The sequence below is a fragment of the Buceros rhinoceros genome, unplaced genomic scaffold (genome assembly GCF_000710305.1).
Source record: "Buceros rhinoceros silvestris isolate BGI_N320 unplaced genomic scaffold, ASM71030v1 scaffold13898, whole genome shotgun sequence".
Taxonomy (NCBI): Eukaryota; Metazoa; Chordata; class Aves; order Bucerotiformes; family Bucerotidae; genus Buceros; species Buceros rhinoceros.
The window spans coordinates 6,808-26,999 of NW_010427517.1; the positions used below are offsets into that span (position 1 = coordinate 6,808).

At 42.1% G+C, this 20,192-nt stretch overlaps 1 protein-coding gene across 1 annotated transcript in view; it reads right to left on the reverse strand.

Annotated features, from left to right (window-relative positions):
• The window catches only part of CNTN6 (contactin 6), a gene marked incomplete at its 5' end in the record, with an annotated part of 54,483 nt that overhangs the window by 3,603 nt on the left and 30,688 nt on the right, over window positions 1-20,192 (reverse strand). Inside the window, 9 exons of the mRNA XM_010141935.1 lie at window positions 2,251-2,437; window positions 3,472-3,587; window positions 4,138-4,372; window positions 7,077-7,147; window positions 10,602-10,751; window positions 10,854-11,012; window positions 11,804-11,921; window positions 12,260-12,435; window positions 19,018-19,145. Coding sequence (XP_010140237.1) covers window positions 2,251-2,437; window positions 3,472-3,587; window positions 4,138-4,372; window positions 7,077-7,147; window positions 10,602-10,751; window positions 10,854-11,012; window positions 11,804-11,921; window positions 12,260-12,435; window positions 19,018-19,145 — 1,340 coding nt within the window. The remainder of the gene's footprint in view (window positions 1-2,250; window positions 2,438-3,471; window positions 3,588-4,137; window positions 4,373-7,076; window positions 7,148-10,601; window positions 10,752-10,853; window positions 11,013-11,803; window positions 11,922-12,259; window positions 12,436-19,017; window positions 19,146-20,192) is intronic.

Here is a 20,192-nt window from a genome sequence, read left to right on the forward strand (position 1 = left end):
AAGCAGATGCCCTTCCACAAGCCATACTGTCAGTGCTGGAAAAAGATTCATTTTCTTTTTGAAGGCGTTTGTATATATTCACATACATAAAACCGCAAATTAATGTTGTTTGAAACCATATTGGTGTCAGCAAATATTTTATATAAGGATTTTGATAACAAAAAACTCACAAGAGGCAAAGGATGTCATATACCTTATCGATTGTGTACTCCGAAAAGTCTCGGAAGAAGTAAAAAATGGGTGAACGCTGCCTTATTCAAAGCATTTTAGCACTTAAAACCATCCTAATTCACACTCTTTGGGCTGAAAAACCACCACAGGATGGTTTTCAGAAGAAAATAATCTGATTTTGCTATACAGCCAGGGACCAGAATAAGGTACCACTTCTCCAAATCCATAATAATATCCGCAAGTAAAAACACTGCAAACAGCTCAGCAGATCATTTCCTCAACTAATTTATTGTAATCAACATTGTCAGGAATAACAGAGGTCCCAACTTCATGCTTAAGTTTATTTCTGATGTTACTCTCACGTTTTAGGCACCACTCACCTTTGTTGCTGTGCTGAGTTGGGGTTTATCCTTACAAAGTATTTCTAATATTTATATCTGTCGATGTATGTCTTTGTAAAGAAAAAGAAGTTTCTGAAATCCACGACCCATAAGTAAAGAAGCAGAGGAGCTGAGCTCCTAACGCAGCAGTATGTTCGTGGAAGGAGGATATTATTTCCACTTAAACCAGAACATTGACTTAGGCCTTAAATTGATCTTAGATAAGTACATTTCAATCAGAATTACACCTACTTGGCAGAGGGACCTTTTTATTTTTGCTTAGTCTCTGCAATAATGGCACGCACAGAATGTTATAGGAGTCCCGGACGATGAGGAGGAAGACAGAGCTATTACCCTGAAGCTGAAGCTCCTGCTGTAGACGCACGTTGTTTATATTCTCTTAACATATTGTCTCTGCTGACGTTGAAAGTGCTTGCGTCTTTCAGAGACTGGGGCTTAAAATTTTAATGTGTGTTTTTAAATATTGAAAGGGTTATTTTGGTTTTAATTTTTAAATGAACTGTTAGCACGATCCTGAATTTGACAGCAGATGAAGTCAATGTGAAACAGAAGCAACTTTATTCCTTCTGTGTCTTGTCACTTGACTGCCATGTCTTTAACTTGTCTTTCATACACATGCACATACAAACAGAGAGACTCATTTCCAGAGAAGAGTCTATTTCCAGGAGAGAAGAGTCCGGTTTGAGTCCTTAAGAAATACCTTCTCTGGCTTGGTTGTGCTTTATGTTAGTGACATTAAATGGTAGCTTTTGTCATTAACTCATTTTACAAGTTGCTTCCTGTCTTGCACTTTGAGTAATCACACAGAACACCACAGAGACAAGGAAAATTGGTGAAAGGCAGGAAAAATATTTCCCTTTTTGTGCAAAAGGGCTGATCAGTTGTTTACTGGGGAAAGACAGTCCCAGGGAATTGGAAACAAAGTGGAGCACTTACAGAGCACTGCGTTTGGGGCACTCCAGTACCTAGCAGGTTACCAAGATTTCCTGCTTTACTTTATGACTAGTTTGCTCTTGGTGAACGTTTACTTCATGGATTCAATCCTACAGGATGGTGCTCAGTGCTTCCCTGTTACCTCGGAGAAAGGCCCCAGCAAAACACTGGTTCCATGAAGGTGCTTCTTGCAAACAGAACAGCAGATGGTTTTGCTGCTACAGTTGCAGATAATTTAAGAAATTAATGATGAAATAGCACTTGCATGAATGTATCCCATATGCTACCCTCTGTAGAGCCCAGTTCAGAGCTCTCAAAAACGCACCGTGTTCAGGAAATCCTTCCTGAGGGTGGCTGCACCGTAGGAACACAAATGCTGGAGTTATCTGATTTTTTTGGTGCACAGAATTACTTTAGCATATAAACAGAACAGGGTAAATGGAATAATCTGATTTAAGTTGAGGAGAATTTTGACTTCCATTGAGAGAGACCTCAAGCTAAATATTATATTAATGTCTTAAATACCGAGTCTGAGTAAACTTGATGGCGACCACAAAAATATTGTCAGGGAATAGATGAGAGAAGTTTCTTAGTCACGGATTGTGTAGCTTAATTTTATGAAGAAATTTGGGCTCCAGTTTGCTTTGATATTGCAACATTTAGCAGAGGTGGGTCATGGTGAGCTGAAATGTCATTCCCACACTCGGGAGTTTGCAACATTTGTTGTATGAAATTGAATACTCACGTGATTTTTTAGTGGTGACATTTACCAGCGTGCTAGAGGGCCCCGTCCCCGCAGTGTTGTAAGCTCGAACCGTTGCAAAATACACTGTGTTAGCTTTTAGTCCTGTGATATTTTTGGCTGTCACATTCCCATTGACTCTGACTTTACCAGCTGTGCTTTCCTTGGGATTGTCAGTCCAATATAAAACCTGTAAAGCGAGAACAAAGAACAGGCAGCTCATTGGTTTCCATCAATTACGGCTTTGGCTGGGAAGCAGACACGCTGACAATGAAGATTTCAAGGAATACAACATTTTTTGTGTGTTCCAAACTAGCAGGAAATAAAACCAAGCATGAATATTTATAGAGAAGAATTACAATTTTAGAGACTGAAGAGTAATTAAGGAAGTAAATGAAATCCTTAATTTTATAGATGTCCAAAAGGAAACCTTTGATGAGGTGAGAAATTTTAAAAGCTTGTTTGGTTTTATGGTTTGAACACATCTGAAAAAAACTCTAGAAGATACAAATAAACATTTATCTCAGTCATTTAAAAGCTTTTTAAATTATTTTGTAACCTGCCTCTAGTTTTGACTCAGTGACAGCTATTTAGACCTGGGGTTATTTTTCAGTGGATAATTGATTGAGGGAGGTTTGTGGACTGTACATGACTCCTATTACCTTCATTGATACATTCGTAATGATAGGACAGAATTTTAAGCATTTTGACTTGCTTAACTCAAAAAAGGTCTTAAAGATCTTTTTCCACCTAAATGGTTCTACGATTCTAAGAGGAGTGAGAAGCCAGAAGCCTTTCAAATATGTCATAGCACAAGATTAAGGTAGCACTGATGTGCATTTGTCTTGGTTTCTTCTATAAGCGATGCTATGGGTCATGTGCATGCCCCCAACCCATCAAGTACCCCACCGTGCTCAGGCAGCGCTACAGCTGACGAAGAGGAGATCAGCTTTGTTTGGAGGAATCAGGCATGAGTCCTGTAATAGTAGCCATCACAAATGATTAATCTTGAGCTTTTACTTTACATCACAGAAAGTTTCGGCCAGAGCTGCGGTCGTGGTCTGTAAATGTTTGTGCTTATCTCAGGTGAAATGTTGCTAGTGGGAGACAGGTGACTGACTGATCGCCTGTTAGCTTGGCACCAAGGGAGGAGGCACCAGCATATAGATGTGGCCAGGAAAGGGACATCTGTAAGGTGTCAGACACCGGCATCAGCTGTCTCACCTCGTAGCCCAGCACCCTGCCCGTGTGCCTGTTCCACGCGATGGGCTGCCAGGAGATCTCCACCTCTGCTGCCGAAATACTCAGTGCTGAAGCTCCCGCTGGTGCTATCTGTGGCTCTGGGTGGTGGAGAAAACACAGTTGGTGGAACATAGGTGTTACCAAAAGAGACTTACGTCAAGTGGGGGAGAGTCATGAAAAAAGGAAGAGGTTCTGAGGGAAAGCAGTAGACAGAGGCTTAGGAAACCTGGTGTGAACCATGAACTTTACTGCCCATTTATTGCTGAACATCAGCAAAGCCTGTTTTCAAAACTGGTCATTACCCACGAGCTGGGACCGATTTTCAGAAGAGATCAGCTGCACTGAGTGGTCTGAAAAGCTGGACCCTCTGAGGGCTACACTTTTCAACGTCTCCCAATTTTCCCAGCCCACTCAGAGGGAGCTCTCTGGGGACAAATAGGTTGAAACATGCTGGCTGCTCAAAGCGGTTCTGAAAGTCTGCCCCTTGCTTTGCTTTACTTCAATTTCCCATCTTCTGTCTTGTGTCTCATCAATCTGCAATAAGCAGCTTTGAGCAGGTTCCTTAATATCCCCGTGGAGATCTGGCTGATCATATCTGGGACCTACTGATGGTACACAACCATTATTAATAAGAGTAACAGGCGTTACCGTCTTCTCCTGAGTAAACAATGGATATGGAGCTCAGGGTCCCTTCTCCTTCATTGTTGTAGACGCCAACTTTCACTTCAAAAGGAGAGAGAGGTGTGATGCTTTCATTCCTATAAACGTATTTGCTTGCTTCCACTGAAGCCACCACTGCTTTTGTCCACATTGTTGAGCCAAGAGGACGAAACATGATGGTGTAGCCAAAACCTTCCCCATTTTGTAGTTCTTCTGGAATTGGCTGTAGGGACAAGGCAGTCAGTCAATAGGCATTCGCAAGTATACACTCTTTTAATTGAATCTTCATTCTCGGAGTATATTTTAGTGGTATTGATTTAGTTGACTGTGCCTTAGAGAAGATAATAATGTTTGCTCCATCAGTCAATGTAATATTGAAATAAAAATCAAAATAATAAATCTATTGAGGCAATCAATTTAGAAACAAAAGATCTGATCAGCTCCATTAAAGTTTTTCTCTTTCAGGCACTAAGTTTTCAAAATTAAAAGCCTTTCGCTCAGTGCAGTTTGAAGCTGCTTCCGTCCCCCCGCCCCAAGGGAATGTTAATTTTAAAATTAATTATTTTTAAAGAAAAAAGAGTTGGGAAAGGAGCAAATGTATACACATGTATACAGCGTGCATCGGCTGTTTAATCGCCTGCGTGTGAGTACAGTCCTTGGTTTTTTTAGCACAAGTGAAAGTCTCAAGTGCGTGAACAAATGCGTATTTAAGTTTTCTTAGAACAGAAATGTTATTGCCAGTCAACATGGCAAAATTAATGTTTCTATTAACAAAATCTCATGTCAAGGTACATATTAATGACTCACACTGAACAAGCAATTACAGCAACACAACATCCAGCATGAATGTTGTTGGTTTTGTGGGATAAAATATTTCTACGCTGGCTACTCAGAGCAAGGGAACATTTCTGAAAAGATAAAAGATCAGTGGTACGTGGAGGATGGAAGCGTTTCTCAGCAACCCCTCCTGTATTTTAGATGTTTGCGTCAAAGTAAGACACACGGAAAAATAGACATGGGAAATGGTGCAAAAAGTGAGAGATGAACATAGGGGCAGAACTACAGTTCCTGTGATCGCTCCTGCCTCCCATCTCCAATCCTGCAGAGAAACTCCTGGGAACACCAGCGGTGTGAGGAGGTGGGAGAAGAAACATCTAGAAGTATCACAGATGATTTCAGGGCACTTATTTTATTCTTTTCGTTACAAATCCCTCCTAATACTATTAATAAACCTGGCCTGTATGTAACAAATGCGTCTTTCTTCAAGAGCTTTGCAATCACTAACTCCCCAGGATGCCCCCTTCTATCTCCTTTCCAGTCCTGAGAGAGTTAAAGGTGAGGGATGATGGTGCACCAGGGATTTATAGGAGTTCAAGCTACTTTCTAGAGCATTTAATTTGTTTTTGAGGCTTCTGTGACCTCAGATTTAATCAAGATGTTTAGCGAGTTCATCACAGAAAGCTGCGGAGTCGTGTCCAGTGTTATTAGCTTGGCATAATTAGTATTTCTTCTGACTCTTTTTCAGGACACGCCGAGGAGTCCAACAGGATAATTTGATTGAGATGTCTCAGGTTGTTTTTAATTTTCATGTTCTTCTGCTCCCGAAGAGCAGATCAGTAGAGAGAAAAATGAAACGAAAGGGTGAAAGATGCATATGGAGGAAAACTTAGTTCAGTAAATGAGAAGTTTCACTCTTTGGAGAATGGAGAGGGAAAAACATTGGCAATATTATTCACCTAGTGAGAATTTTTCTCTTTTGACTTCATTTTTTTTTTCCTATCACTTCCCTTCCTCCCCCAAAAGGCTGTTTAAATGGCACCATTATGGACAACACAGGTAACTCACTCAGTGAGTTACTGATGAATAACATAACTTATAGTTTAATTTAATTCCTTTTCCTTGCCTTCAAAATGTATATGTGAACTTGATAATTTCTTTGGACAAAGGATAAAGTCAAGAGAGAGAGGAAACTGCATTCCTTGCTTAAGCTGAACTACAAGTCTTGTTTGTTTTTTTGTTCGTTTTTCACAAAGAAACATTTTCCCTGACTTAGAAGGGAGCAGCATGTTGTTGGAGGCCCTGTCCCAAGTTAGGAACTAAGCAGATCTCATCTTGGCAGCCTCAGCCACTAAAGAAACATAGCGAGGCTGCCTGGCCAGGTGCCGCTGATGGCGTGGGGTAGCTCCTACTTCAGCCAGGTGTCCTCAAAGCCAGAGGGAAGAGGTAGCTAGTTGAGTCACATGAACAACACCTGTATTTTTTAGCAGCAATGAAAAACCCAGAGGGTGGGAGCTGAGTTTTGGAGAGTATTTCCATAGGGGCTGGAGCCCCAACCATGCTTGGGCTGCCTGGCCTCATCGCTGTGTCGGTGGGGAGGCTGCTGGGTGGCTGGAGAAGGAGGGCTCCTTCCCACAGCCCTTCCTTTCTCCTCTCCGAAATGACCTGTGCTCACCCACTGCAACTGGCAGTCTGGTATGAACTGCTCTGGAAATGTATATTCTCTCCTCTCGCCGGAGTGCTGGAGAATTAAAGGGCTCATCTCCTTTAACGCATAATAGGATGTGTCTTGTCAGCACGGTGTTCCAGAATGAAAAACATGTAAACAAAAGTGTGAAAAACGTTAATGCAGAAAATGGCCAAGCAGATTAGTGTGTTAAGCACCTCCTGTACAATGGAGATAAGAGGGTTATACAGACTTCTAAACATCTTTATAACATGCCTCTTAAACTGTTTATTTTTATAAATTGTTGGCTATAACACAGAAAACTTGCTGTATATCTTACAGGCTGTTTCCTCTCCAGATGCAGGATGAAATCCAGGCTCAGCCAAAGCCAGTGACCGAAAGCCTCTGGATTTCAGCAGGGCTGTGATTTCACCCGTGGACTCTTCCCTGCTAGACAGCTTAGGTTAATTGAGCTAACGATTACCTCCCACGTGATGACCAGCTCCGAACGGCTCCCTCCTCCTCCGCTGACATTCGTGGGTGCCACGACAGGAACTGGAGAAGAAAAGACGTTGGTGCTTGCAACTACCCCCCGCTACTCGAAGGTTTTTGTCAGCTGGATGATTAGAGCTTTTCTTAGCTCCCTTCTGCCTTTCAACACGTAGAACAGGGACTATCTTACATAACGATACATTTTAAATGAACTGAAATTATGTTTACACATTTCCAAGTTCATAAGGCTGAAGCCACAGATGTATTTGATACATGAGTACCCTGGTTCGAAAAATTAATTAAAGAAGCTAGTAGCATCAAGTATCTGACATTATTATGCCTCATCAACTAATTGGCAAAATGATGTTCCATTCAGACTGTAGCTGCAACACTACTGATTTACTAATTATGCATTTGTTCAGTAAACATGTTGTTGGAGCAATACATTAATTTTTTTAATTGGCTGTATGCTTTTCTTGGGAAATTCAAAACTCTTAATTTGCTTTTCTCCTTCCCCCAGTGCTGTAAGTGTCCAAAAGTTTATGCATCAGCTGCTCCGGGTGCATGGCACCATAGGTACCGGGTGTGCTGGTGTTCCAGGCTGAAGGGGCTTCTCGTCACTCAAATGGCTCTTGGTGGAAAGGCAAGGAAAATATCAGCATTTCTTGCCATTTGCTCTATATTTCCATAAATACGTCCACCCCATTAGTCTATAAATATCGACAGTCTGGGGGAGCTGGTTTGTCATGTAATGGATGGAATTTAGACAGACCATGTTCTTGTGTAGTTTGCTATAGAGCTACTTGCAAGGCTGAGAACGTCCCTTTTCAGCTGCTGGAGAAGTTTATCACAGAGGACAACCCTGGAACTGACTGAGACAAGAAGATGCCCTCTAAGAGAGCATTTGTGCTGTTTGCCATCTCCAAACCCTTGGTACTTCTTGAGAAATGTCAAGATTGTTTTGTCTTTCCCCTCATTCATTTCTCACTGTCTGAAATCTGAGTGTGTCGAGACAGGGCTGAAGATGGGGTCAGAAATGGGGGGGACAGTTACATCTCAGAAGGTTTTTCAGAGATCTGCCTGTCCTTCCCCATGTCTTCTACCCAGCTCTAGTAGAGGCAATAAAGACAGTAGCCCTTTAAGCTCACAGAACTTTACATCAGCTTGCTCTCACTTCTAGATCCCAGCCCACAAATAAATCTTCATCTGATTTCATCCCCTCTAGAAATGTAGAAATTACTGGGCACTTTTGGAGAGTTCAGCATAGATATTCAATCCATGCAAATGTCTCACAACGTCTTGTGCACATCAGAGGCAAATAATCTGACTGAAAAGAACAGCATTAGAGGACAAAAATGACAAAGCAGACTTTCAAGATCAGCGTTTCACTGTTTCATGAACCAGTTGATGTTCAATTAGTTCATGTGTTAAATGTGTTCAGTATTTACTACATTTGTATGGGGGAAAAATTTGTGCTACTGCTCAACCGAGCCTCAACTGGGTCATAGTTGAGAAAGAGATGAAAATTTACAGCTGAGTTCACCAACAGAGGCTCAGTTAATTCTCAGCTCCATTTTAATGAAATGAACAGTGGCTCATTTGCATCCACAAATCTACTAATGCTCAGATTTCAGCTGTTCCAACAGTGAAGTTCAAATTCACCCTTTCATGGCCAGCCTTTAGCTGTCCAGATTCACAGTATTTTCAGTTTCCTCTTCTGATAACAAAAATAAAGATAAGCTCTTGCTTTTCCCACTGCACAGCAATGTTTTGAGACAGAATGATTTGCAGCAGTGAAGAGGTTAAGCAACTAAAACCTGTAGTGAATCTTTCTATTCCTTTTGTTAAGTTTCAGACAGTGCTACTGTAAGGAAATAACGTTTCTTGTGCTATTGCCATGACAAATAATATTAATTTTATTGTTTCGTCCTCTTTCTAGCTCAGCCTTGAGAATCCCTCTAATAAAAAAACCGCTTTAAAAGATGAAAGCTTTTACTGACTGTGTCGGTGGCTTTGAACATTCCACTTTACAAAGGCCCATGGTGACAACAGCAAGAAAGACCTTCTCAAGACTAATTTTTACTTCGCGATCAACCATGGTTCTCCATCTCATATTGGAGCGCACGGATCTGTGATGCTCTGTTGGGAAATTTAGAAAATCTGGCCTCTTCCTGTCTCCAGCTTTCCTCTAGCCTTCCATCCCTCACTCCTTGCATTTGGAAGTTTCCTGTGGCTGGAAGAAAAGGTCACGTACCCAGATCCTTAAGCCCAGGCAGTTTACCGTGTCTTTCCAGGCAGGAGGCTCTCGGGCTCTTCCCTTTGCTTGGGATCAGCCTGCAATCGCCTTTACTACTGGCCAGGCAGTCCTGAGTGCCGGTAAAACTCACTTGAGGTCTCTCTGTGCCTGGAAAGCTGACAATATCCATCAAAATCGGTGTTCTAATGACTAATTTTTTTTTTTTTGGCATCATACTCAGTGTAAGTTTTTGTTTCAACAGTAGGAAAAAGAACTTACTCAATTTAAATCAACTGTTTTAATGCATTTTGAAGTAATTCTGCCTTGGGACAAATATTGTAGGCACCCTGAGAAACAAATGGATCCCCCTTTCTAAAGATATATGTATTTTCTGCTGTCTAATGTATGATACTGCATTTTGAGTTCTGTCTTGAAATGTATCTTGCCAAACTTCAGAGCTTGGCAAATGAGATAAACGGAGAGGAGAAAGTGGATTGTAAAAGCTGCTTCTATTTTACTGCTTTCCGTCCTATAAATAGTGATTTTATAGGTGAGAGAGAGCGGATAAGCAGAGGGCTGGGAGACACATAAAAAGCCCCAGAGGTTTGGGCTGCGAATAAATTTTACCAAACTGAGCAGGTCAAAGGACTGACAGCGTCGGTCATCCAAGAACGAGTCTTCTTCCTATGAGGTTCAAAGTCCCACAAGATAAATGTGTGAAGGTTAGACAGACAGAAAGGATCGCGCCCTGGAGTCAGCGGAAGCTATTAGCTTCACCGGGCTTCGGATGCCGTAATTTATTTCCTCTAGTTAAAGCCAATATCCTGTCCCTGCTGATGCTCAGATACCAAACACCGTCTGCAGCAAAGGCATTAGGTGTTTGTGGGAGGATGTCCCGGAGAGCTGGCTCTGTCATTTCCTACGCGAGTCCCTGGGCAGGGTGTAAACGCGGTTATAACTGGAAGAAGATAAATGATGCTCCCCAGTTGCTTGAGTAAAATTTGTGTTTGGGGATTAGAGATGCTTTGGGACATATCAAAGGGAGGAAGCATGGGCCAGCTCCAGCCTTTATTGGTGGCCCAAGTGACCCCCAAACTAGAGAGCAAGCGTGTCCAAGCATCTCTCACATGGCTAGTGCAGGTCTGCTGCCACAGACTAACATGCCAGGCAAAGACGTGAGTAACCCTGTGGGAGTGAGTGGCTCTGCTGCAGTGAAATTCTCACACCCAGGAGCTGCCAATGTGTCTGCGTGGAAAAAACTGACAGAAAGCAGAGACTTACCTGCTGCCTTCGTTTTCAGCAGAGCCGACGGTCTGCTTGGCTCCCCAATTCCAACACTATTGCTGGCAACCACACGAAACTCATACTCAACCCAAGGGCTCAGGTCAACCACTGTTGCCTTGAGAGTCCTACCATTAATGACTTCAGGAACTAAAGGTAAAATAAACATGTCAATGAATTTTTGGAGTAAAAAGGGTATATGTAAATTAACAGTATATCAAAAAAATACAAGGCGCCTCTCACATCTCTCACCTGTTGGAACTGCCTGCCATCCAACTGAGAACGGAGTCCTCGTCTGCACACTGTAGATCTGGACTGGACTGTTGTTATCTACTCCAGACTTCCAGGATAACACAGCAGTAGTGCTAGAAACATGTTCAACTTTAACATCTTCTGGTGGACCTGGGGGGCCTGATATGATTCGCATTTTAAGACGAAGGTGTTAGGAAGAGAAGATTTGCTGCTGGAGTGGGTTGGGCAACTCTTACTTTCTCAAGTCAGTGGAATTATTCATGAAGCTGCAGTTTCATAAAAGCAGCAATCTTGAAATTATGGCTTCATGCCTGTGTTAAGGTTTCCTAATTAATGAGGGGGTTTGAGTCAGGAAAATGAATGTCTTTGTGTTACTAATGTGAAAACTACAAACGAAGGAATGAATTTTTTTTTGTCTGACAAAGAAGGTTACCCAATGTGTCTTTTGTCGAATCAACCAACATTTTCAGAATTCCTATTGAATTTAATTAAAACTGGGGTTTAGAAAGAGTGCGAGAAGGTGCATTATACAGATTTCTGATCTCTGCTGGGGTTTAGAGGATCTGCTCCTATCACAACGGGGTTAGTTGACTACAGAAAATAAATTTTTTATATTATCTGCAAACAGGGAAAGGTAGAGGTCTCTTGGTTTTTTCAGCAGTCTGCTGAAAGTAGAGGGCTTCCCTCTGCCCTGCCCCATTGCCCCGCGTGGCCAGAAGAGTTCACCTTCCAAAAAGGCCATGGCAGAATTGCACAGATCTCCCAGGTCAGCTGCACGTTAGGATCACGCTGGCCAGATCTCGATCTGGTTTTGGAGCAAAAGGTACAAGATATACAGCATTTCACTATTGAAATGTTGGATTGATATCCTAGGAATCATTTAAGCCAACGTTAAGAGTTTCTAATTCCCCCAGAAGATACATGGGTCTACACTTAATGGACAGACATACCTCTCACAATTATATCTGCTGTTGCAGATAGACTGTCTAAAGTTGTTTGCACCATACACGCGTATTTCCCAGAATGATGTAGCTGAATATTTCTTATCATCAAATCCCCAACAGATTCCTGGAGATAGAAAGAAAGTAAACTAATCACTCAAAACATGCTTTCCATACTGGACATTTTTATAAATTGCTCAATATTAATAAAAAATTCAGCTTTTAAATTAAAATATTCATAGCTATCATCAGTTTCTTTCATGTCGACATTTTTATTATGGCTTCACAAATAACTCAAGCGCCTTTATGAAATTTAAGAAAGAAAAATAAATGGCTGCAGCCCTTGCAAAGAAACAGTGATTTGCCATGCATATAAATAGCGATGGAAGAATTATGATAAATATTTGTGTCGTCTAAAGACTGGCAAATAGTTTCATTAAGTACTAAGGAGTTTAAGAAACTTACCCTTCCAATTCTCTCAAAATGATGCATTCCTCTATTAAAATCAATTCGATTGCCGTTGAATGACCACGTGAACGCCACATCCACAGAGGGGTCATGAGACACCTGGCACGGAAGGACTATGCTTTCTCCAACTGTTACATCTGTATTAGAAGGTGGAATAGTAATCACAGTCCTTTCTGTGGAGACAAAAAAAAAATCCTTTTTATTAAAATGCTTATAAAAATAGCAGCTCTTGAATGAGTTTTGTACCATTTGTGAAATGATTTAAAATTGGCCTAAATGGTCCATAATAAAGAAAATTATCTCTAATATGGTTATGATTTCGGAACACTCTTACCCGTGCGTAGCCTATTCCTTTTGCAGTACCAATACAGCGAGCGCGGTGTGAGAGTGAGCAGAGGCAACACGCTGAATTAGAGCCAGATTACTTTGTGGAGCCCGTAGTCGATATAGAGGATTTCAGCTCCAAAAGGAGGGGCCTCATTACTACTCCCTTGGTTCTTCACGCTCCAGACCCTCTCCTCACCGGAAACTGCAGCAGAAGACAAATTGCTGCTCATCTCTGCTTGCTTTAGACACTGAGATCCTTAATCTGCACTAATGGTGGTGGTAGTTTACCGCAGCGTTGCTTACGTTACAACAGAGGAGGTACCTTCACAGGCAGAAAAACTGTCTATGTCGTCTTTTTAACCCCTCTTACACTGAGAATCCAACTTGCAGCTCTTATTAAGGGAAGTGGTATCTTGTTGAAGAGGAAAGAAAAAGGTTTCTGTGGCTTCACTTTTTTGACAGGATTGGCAGATAGATTAGAGATACCAACCACTTTGTTGTAAGCAATTCCCTTGGATAAAGCTTCTGTGCACGGAAGTGCTACAAAACAGAGAATTTAGAGGCACGGGGGTAAAATGCAAGCAGAATCTGTTCAATGGTATTAAAACGTGCTGAAAATGATGTGAGAGGAGGAGAAGAAAACGTGCACGGGCTGTGAGCAGTTCAGCGCTGATTCTGGTTTAACCCTATGTGTTAGAAATGCGCTTGAAAACCCAGAATTTTGTTTTACCAAGGCCTTGGTTCCAGAGGGTTGATCATGACAAGGCATCCAACCCCTTCCCTTCAAACATTCTCATTCAGAGTCACTATCAGTGCAGTGTCTGGTCGCTAGCGGGGTACAGACAGGCAATATGGGCTTCTCCCCAGCTTCTGGGCTGCACCACGCAAGGGACTGTTATGACAGTGGGCAAGTAGAAACAAGGTAGAATGTTGCATTTTCTGCTGGCCTTTTAAAACAAACCCAACTCTCACTAGTTGCAGTGATCTACCTGCTGCAGGCACCCAGTAAAGTTTTCCAAGGAAAACAGAGAAAGAACTTGTCTGATTTTTATTGTTACAGACAAATCAGGTGGGGATTTTTGTGGTATTGTTAAGAGAGCGACAGAGGTTCTTCACTGTGAGTTAGAGCTCAGGCTTGGAACACGCTCTCTCAGACTCCTCTGTGTACTCGGATTGCTCCTCAGAGCCACGTAAAACCGTTCTGGCAGCTCCACCGCTTTGTCTGAAGTCAAAGACTGCAAAAATGTGAAGGCCTCAGATAACTGTCCTAAAGATACTCCATCATTAGGTTAGAGAAATCTCTTCCTCTCCCTGGAAGAACTGTGTCAGACACAATAAATTCCAGAAGATTCAAGGGCCGTATTCTTTCTCAGCACAACTCCACTGATTTCAGCACATGCTGGCCAAGAACTTGGCTCCATCAACCTCAGATGAAGTAATTCCATTGCAAAGTACAAGTCATTTCTACAGAACCATTTTGAAAAGTATCTGGGAACAACAGAGAGCCTCCACAAAGTTTTCTTTTCTTCCCTTTTCTGCTGTACTTTTTATTCTCACAGCTGAAGTAGAACAACATTTTGAGGGGAGAAATTCTATTACTTTCAATAATGTTGTAGATGTTAAAAGAAGTGAAAAGAAATAATGTGCTGGTGTAAGTTAAAAATTGGGAAGTTGCTTTTGTGATAGCTGAAACGTCTCTTTGCCACTAGCAGGTGGAGGCATGATACGGTCCTCCAAACTCATCATCTCTTCCTCCAAAGCCGTCCTGTAAGACCCTCTCCTTCCCTAAACCTATAATCCATGTGCATCTCTACACTGAGCTTTTAAAGCTAGTGAAGAAGCAAAGAATTCCCCTCAGCACCAGACTGACCTCAAAGTGGAAGTTCTACGTGGCTCTGTATGTTTACGACACACTTTCCTCCAGACTCCACTTGGATTTTACCTGCTCTGTCTTCAGCTGTGCAGGAGAGATGTCTCCACACATATTCACTCCTAAATGGTGTAAAAGGTTACGGTGGATTTACAAGAGGTGTTGAAGGGTCTGGCAAGTCAGCCTTGGCTGTCCCCCACCTCATGCAGCCCCTGAGTCTGACCTGTGAGGTGGAGCTGGGAGAACCAGGAGGTGGGAACTGGCTTCTCCGAAATCACTGCGGATGTCACCTCCACCTCCACACTCCTGTCTCCTGTAGTGTAACTGCCCCTGGGGATGGAGAGAGCCCAAAACCTAAGATGAGCTCCTGGCTGCCAGGTATGAACTGCTGCTGGTGTTTCATCTGTCTCGCTTAAAGCTGACTCGGAAGTATCTGTTTTGCACTGCTTCGAAGATACCCTCTGAACTGGGTATTCTGCTGAATCTCCAAACCAAGACACTTCCTCCAGGGATGAAATTCACCTTTTCTACTTCAGTTCATCAAGCGCTGATAAAACTTCGGGCCACTACTGAATTTTCCATGTGTCAGGTACTCTCTGTCCTTCAAATTTTTCTTTGAAATATCTACGCTCCACAAAACCACATCACCTCTACTGCCACATGACTTAACACCACCTCGTTTTGTAAGTCCTGCATCTCTGCAGTGAATGGTTGGTCACCAGGATCGGTGCATTTTGACTCTGCTACAATGCACTGTGTAAAATCACAGCATTCTACAAATAAGTAAAATACTACAGATAAAATCAATTTCTTTCTATGGTAAGGTCAAAGTAAGACTAAGCAAGAATGATACAAACAGGATTGCATAGAATTTGTAATCAGATTCAATAGTTACATTCTAAAATCCATAGAATACAAATAGAAAATGATGTCCTGACTTCTGTACAATCTTTAAGCCTCCATCAAACCCAGTTGCCCTAGTGTGCAGGAAGGGGCCGTTAGCTCCAGCTGGTTGTAATGAAACTGGTTGGGAATTTTTTGAAACTTTTCTTCATCAGAAGGTTCCAATAATATTTGTGGATGCCTCACTAGGTCTGTCACCTAATTTGTGTCATTATTTGGTCACACATTCAAAGGGATCAGAAATAAGACACCTACAATCCTTTTACAGAGTGTTATTAGAAGGAGCAAAAATCCCAGAGATCATTTATCTGCTGAAACCTATGGAATTTCTCCTTTGGGAAAAGACAAACATTTTGAAAAATATACATTCCATGGAACTCTCTAGTGAACCAATATTGTGGAATATCCGAACATAAAGGTTTCTTCAAACACAACAAATCCAATTGCGATGTGGTGTTCCTATTGTAAGTCTATTTACTGATTGGCAGGAACCTATTTGCCCCCACCAAATAAATATTGAAAACTGCCCTTTTGTGAATTATATTGGATTTGTGTGCGAGGTGGGTTTTTTTTTTTTAGTAGCATTAGCAAAAAAATCCATTTTACTATGGTGTCTCGTATCTCCTGCTGTACCCCGCTCGTAACCAGTGACACCGCTGATGTAGAGCAGTTCACTTGTGCAGTATTTTCTGCTTCTTTTACGGGGTCATCTTTAAGAATTCCACCTCAAATACTTTTAAAAGCTTCTTAAAAGCTCTTGGTTCTCCATTATCTATGTATCTTGCTTAGCAACTGCAGACATGCGTTACAAGGCAAATCCCATTCCAGAGGAGAAAATAGATAAGACGTTGGGAGTGCTGGAGGTATAATAAAGACTTCTCACACAAAGAATAAACAACTCAATGAGCAGCAATAAACTTAATTTGCACATTAGATATGCTTTTCCAAGTTCTGACATTTCAGTTGAAAATAATGCTGAAGCAATGAGGCCTATAATTGAACAGCCAAAACTTCTCCAGAGGGGAAACAAAAACAAATGTTCCCTGCAAACAAGATCATTTTTATACCATGTTGTTACTCAGTGTTTTAATAAACTTCATAAATGCCAACCAAAATATTTTTGTCATGTTTTAATGTGAGTTTTCCATATTGCTCCATTAGGATGGATGGATGTGGTATGGGAAATGGTATATAACCTTAATGAAGTCAGAGCTGCCTCAACCCTAAACTTCCCGGGTTATTCATTGCTAGCTGTGCTGTAACATCGCCGCGGATTACGCCGTGCACTTCATCAACGCTAATTGCTCTTTCATAATACGAGTATGAAAAAGATTTTTGCCAGATGCAGTAGGTTAGGGAGGGTCGTGCCTGCAGGCTACAGCAACCATGCTGAAGTCGCTGAAAACAAGAATATTAATAAAAAAGAGAGTTACAGATTACATTTAATAATCTACTCTTCTTGTAACTACAGCCATTATTATTGTTAGTTGTTTTGCAAAACTGATTAATATGCTTGCTCTAATCTCAGAAGTTCCACTTTTTAACTTTTTCTCCTCATCTGAAATCACGAGGGAGCAAGGAGGAAAAAAGCCATAGTAAATTCTCCTCAGTTTTCCTTCTTTCTTATTTTTGTTCTGCCCCTGATCAAAGATCAGAGCATGGTCATTTCATACGCTGCTCATAGCAATACCCACCCAAACAGTTTCTCTTGTCCTGTCCTCCAGCTCTAGACGAGTCCTCCTGAGCAGTAAATATACATTCTTTTTTACTACTGGAGATAGACCATCCACCAGCACAGCAAGAACTTGAAGCAGAGGACAGCTTTGGACATCATGTACTTTAACGTGTTCCGCAACCTATTTAAACATGCTTCAAAGCAGAGTGGGAAATACAGCCGGGAAGACACTCCACTGCAGAACATCGCTGGATTGGGAGCACAGCCAGAGCGTGTGCTTACACCAGAGGTTCAGCCCCAGCACAGGCTTTGGACAGAAGGAGAATTGCAGCAGATGTGACCGTGTGATATGTGTCTCCCAGCCCAGAACATGAGTTTCTGGCTGTTTAAACTGATAATCACAGGATGGCTGTTAGGGAAATCATTTATACACCTCCAACTAAAACAACATCTACAAATAAAACTCCCGGCCTCACCGAGGTGGTCTGAGAAGCTAAACTACATGTTGAAAATATCAGTGTTGAAGACAGAGAGGGGAAAAGGACCGAAGAAGGAACCGGTAGACAATTACCAGCACTTAGTGCCTTAACCAAAAACAAGAGGGGAAAAAAAAGAGAAAATGGAAGCAGCAGCCAGGTCCACTTGCAATGGACTGGAAGTGCTGTGCAGTCAGGTCAGTCCTTGCTGACACCTGTCCAACGTTTGGGAAACACCACGCATAACTAATGGTAAATCTCATCAGATCCCATCAGTCATTTTCTCTTAGAGGATGGAGGATTTAGCTTCTTATAATGGTGTTGATGGGGCAAGTTTAGAAAAAGATCTGTTTAGTTATATTAACCTGTAGTTTAATGGTTGAAATGGTTTAATTAAACCAAAATTTAATGCAAGAGAACATAAGCAAAAAAGTCAAATGCTTTCAGAAAAAGGGGTGTCATGTGAAATGAAGTCTCTTAGTATTAATATCCAGGAAAACGAAATAGTCTGAAAGTGTTCAAGATACCTTGATGGATCCTTTGATTTACTATCAATCCAGCAATTAGACTGGGGGAGGGCTGTGGGTGATGGCCATTTTCAAACTGAGAATCAACCGTCCTGTGAGGGGCCAAAGCAGAGGTTTGGAGCTATTTCCCGATGTAGCACACAGCAGCTGGGACACAGAGGAGTGGGTGGCTTTGGGACCTGCAGGACTGCAACATGCAACATCTCCCAAGTACCAGATGATAGGACAAGAAGAAATCACCTCAATTGCACCAGGGGAGGTTTAGGTTGGACATAAGGAACAATTTCTTTACAGAAATGGTTGTCCAGTCCTGGCTCAGGCTGCCCGGAGCAGTGGTGTCCAGTCCCCATCCCTGGAGGGGTTTCCCAGCCGTGTGGAGGTACTGCTGAGGGACAGGGGGCAGTGGGGACCTGGCAGCGCTGGGGGAACATTTGGACTCGAGGAGCTGAAAGGTCTTTTCCAACCCAAATGATTCTGTGGTTCTGTGATTGTGTGATCTGTCTGCCCCACACTGAAAAAAAAGAAACCCACCTGATTTTCAGATTACTTCACATTTCTTTTTGGCTCCCCAGCTTTAAAGTCTGTTCAGCAGTCTCAGATGTGATATAAATTGTAAATGAGCTGAACAAACTCATGCCAGCACACTGCCCAGGGTAGGCTGAACCTCCGTGCTGCCTGCAGCAGCGCAGCCTGTACCCACAGTGTCTCAATGGCATCGCCATGCAAATATCGCTATTAATGTTACTGTCTGCTCTGTGGTTATCTTGGGAGACCTCCCCGATAAACAAATTGATGATTAGAGCGGCGCAGTCATGAGGTTTTCTTCGCTGCAAGCAGCGGAGAGCTCAGTTTCAGCTTGAAGCTGCAAGTAAAGCCCTGTCAACATGAGCAGTGATTGGCACAGACTCGGGCATCCCGTTGACAAAAAGCACAGACTTTCTAATATTCATAAAGCACCAAAGGAAATCCTAGAGTACCTTTCACAACCAGGCTCCCTGAATTCCTGGCAACTCCAAACTGATTTGTGGCTATACAAGTGTACACCCCAGCATCTGATTTGGTGATGTTGTGGAGCCTGAGACTGCCATCCTCCAGCAAGACAACCCTGGGGAAAAAAATAAGCAAAAAAGAAAAACAGACTTCTGTTACAGGAACTGTAAAAGAAATGCATGGCTACTTTAAATATTGAAATGCTTCCATTATACTTTTCCCCCTCTGCATCAATCTGAGTATGTATCAATCAATTTTCACCTCTGCTTATTATTTCTTTTCTACATAAGGAATTTGTACGGACATACTGGGGCAGGGCATTAGCTTAAGAAAGAAGGAAGACCCAACGTACCTCCTCATCCTCTATCTTACCAAGAGGGTCTTTTTTGTTTCCAGATCCCACTGCTCTTACGCCGAACTGATGTTGTGTCTGAGCCCAGCTGCCTGTGCAATTTTGTCAGGATTATTAAAAGATATCAGCAGGCTAACTGAGATGCTGAAATGCCATCTCACCAGCCAAGGAGCCAAATCAAATACATCGCTGTCTCCCAGGGCCCTCAAACCACCTTGTTACTCACCATGTTGTTTACACCAGTTTGCAGAGTATTGGGTAAATTGCATTTAACAGTAATTTCACGATCACTCCTGGGTTTTATGGACAAAATTAATTTCTAAGCTTGTTCATATGCTGCTTCATGTCAATGAGATACTTTAGGATGCAAGTCAGTACAGAGTTCGGCATATGGTTTCTTTAGGTAAGCTTTCCCTGCACGCCTGACACCTTTTTGCTTCTACATCCAAGGACAGCACTTCAGGGTTTGGGGACTGTCTTCACAAATATACAGAACACATCAATCAAAGGCAGAGAATTTCAAAAAGAAAACTGAATTAGGTCAGTGATGAACTTTTGAGCAGAAAACAACATTATTCTGCAATGTTTTGTTAACTTTGTGTGAGTTCCTCCATCCACCTGCTGCACCTGGTAGATGTTGAAATTCTTCACCCATTTTTTCTGAGTTTAGAAGAAGACAATGGGCTGGAAGACATGGAATTCCTGGAAGTTTCATGAAAATTGGGTTGGGGTCTCTATGTAAAGCTGCACTTGCCCACAAGGCCACTGCATGAGCACACTCCTTAATAGGCATCAGAGAATCTGCACCCA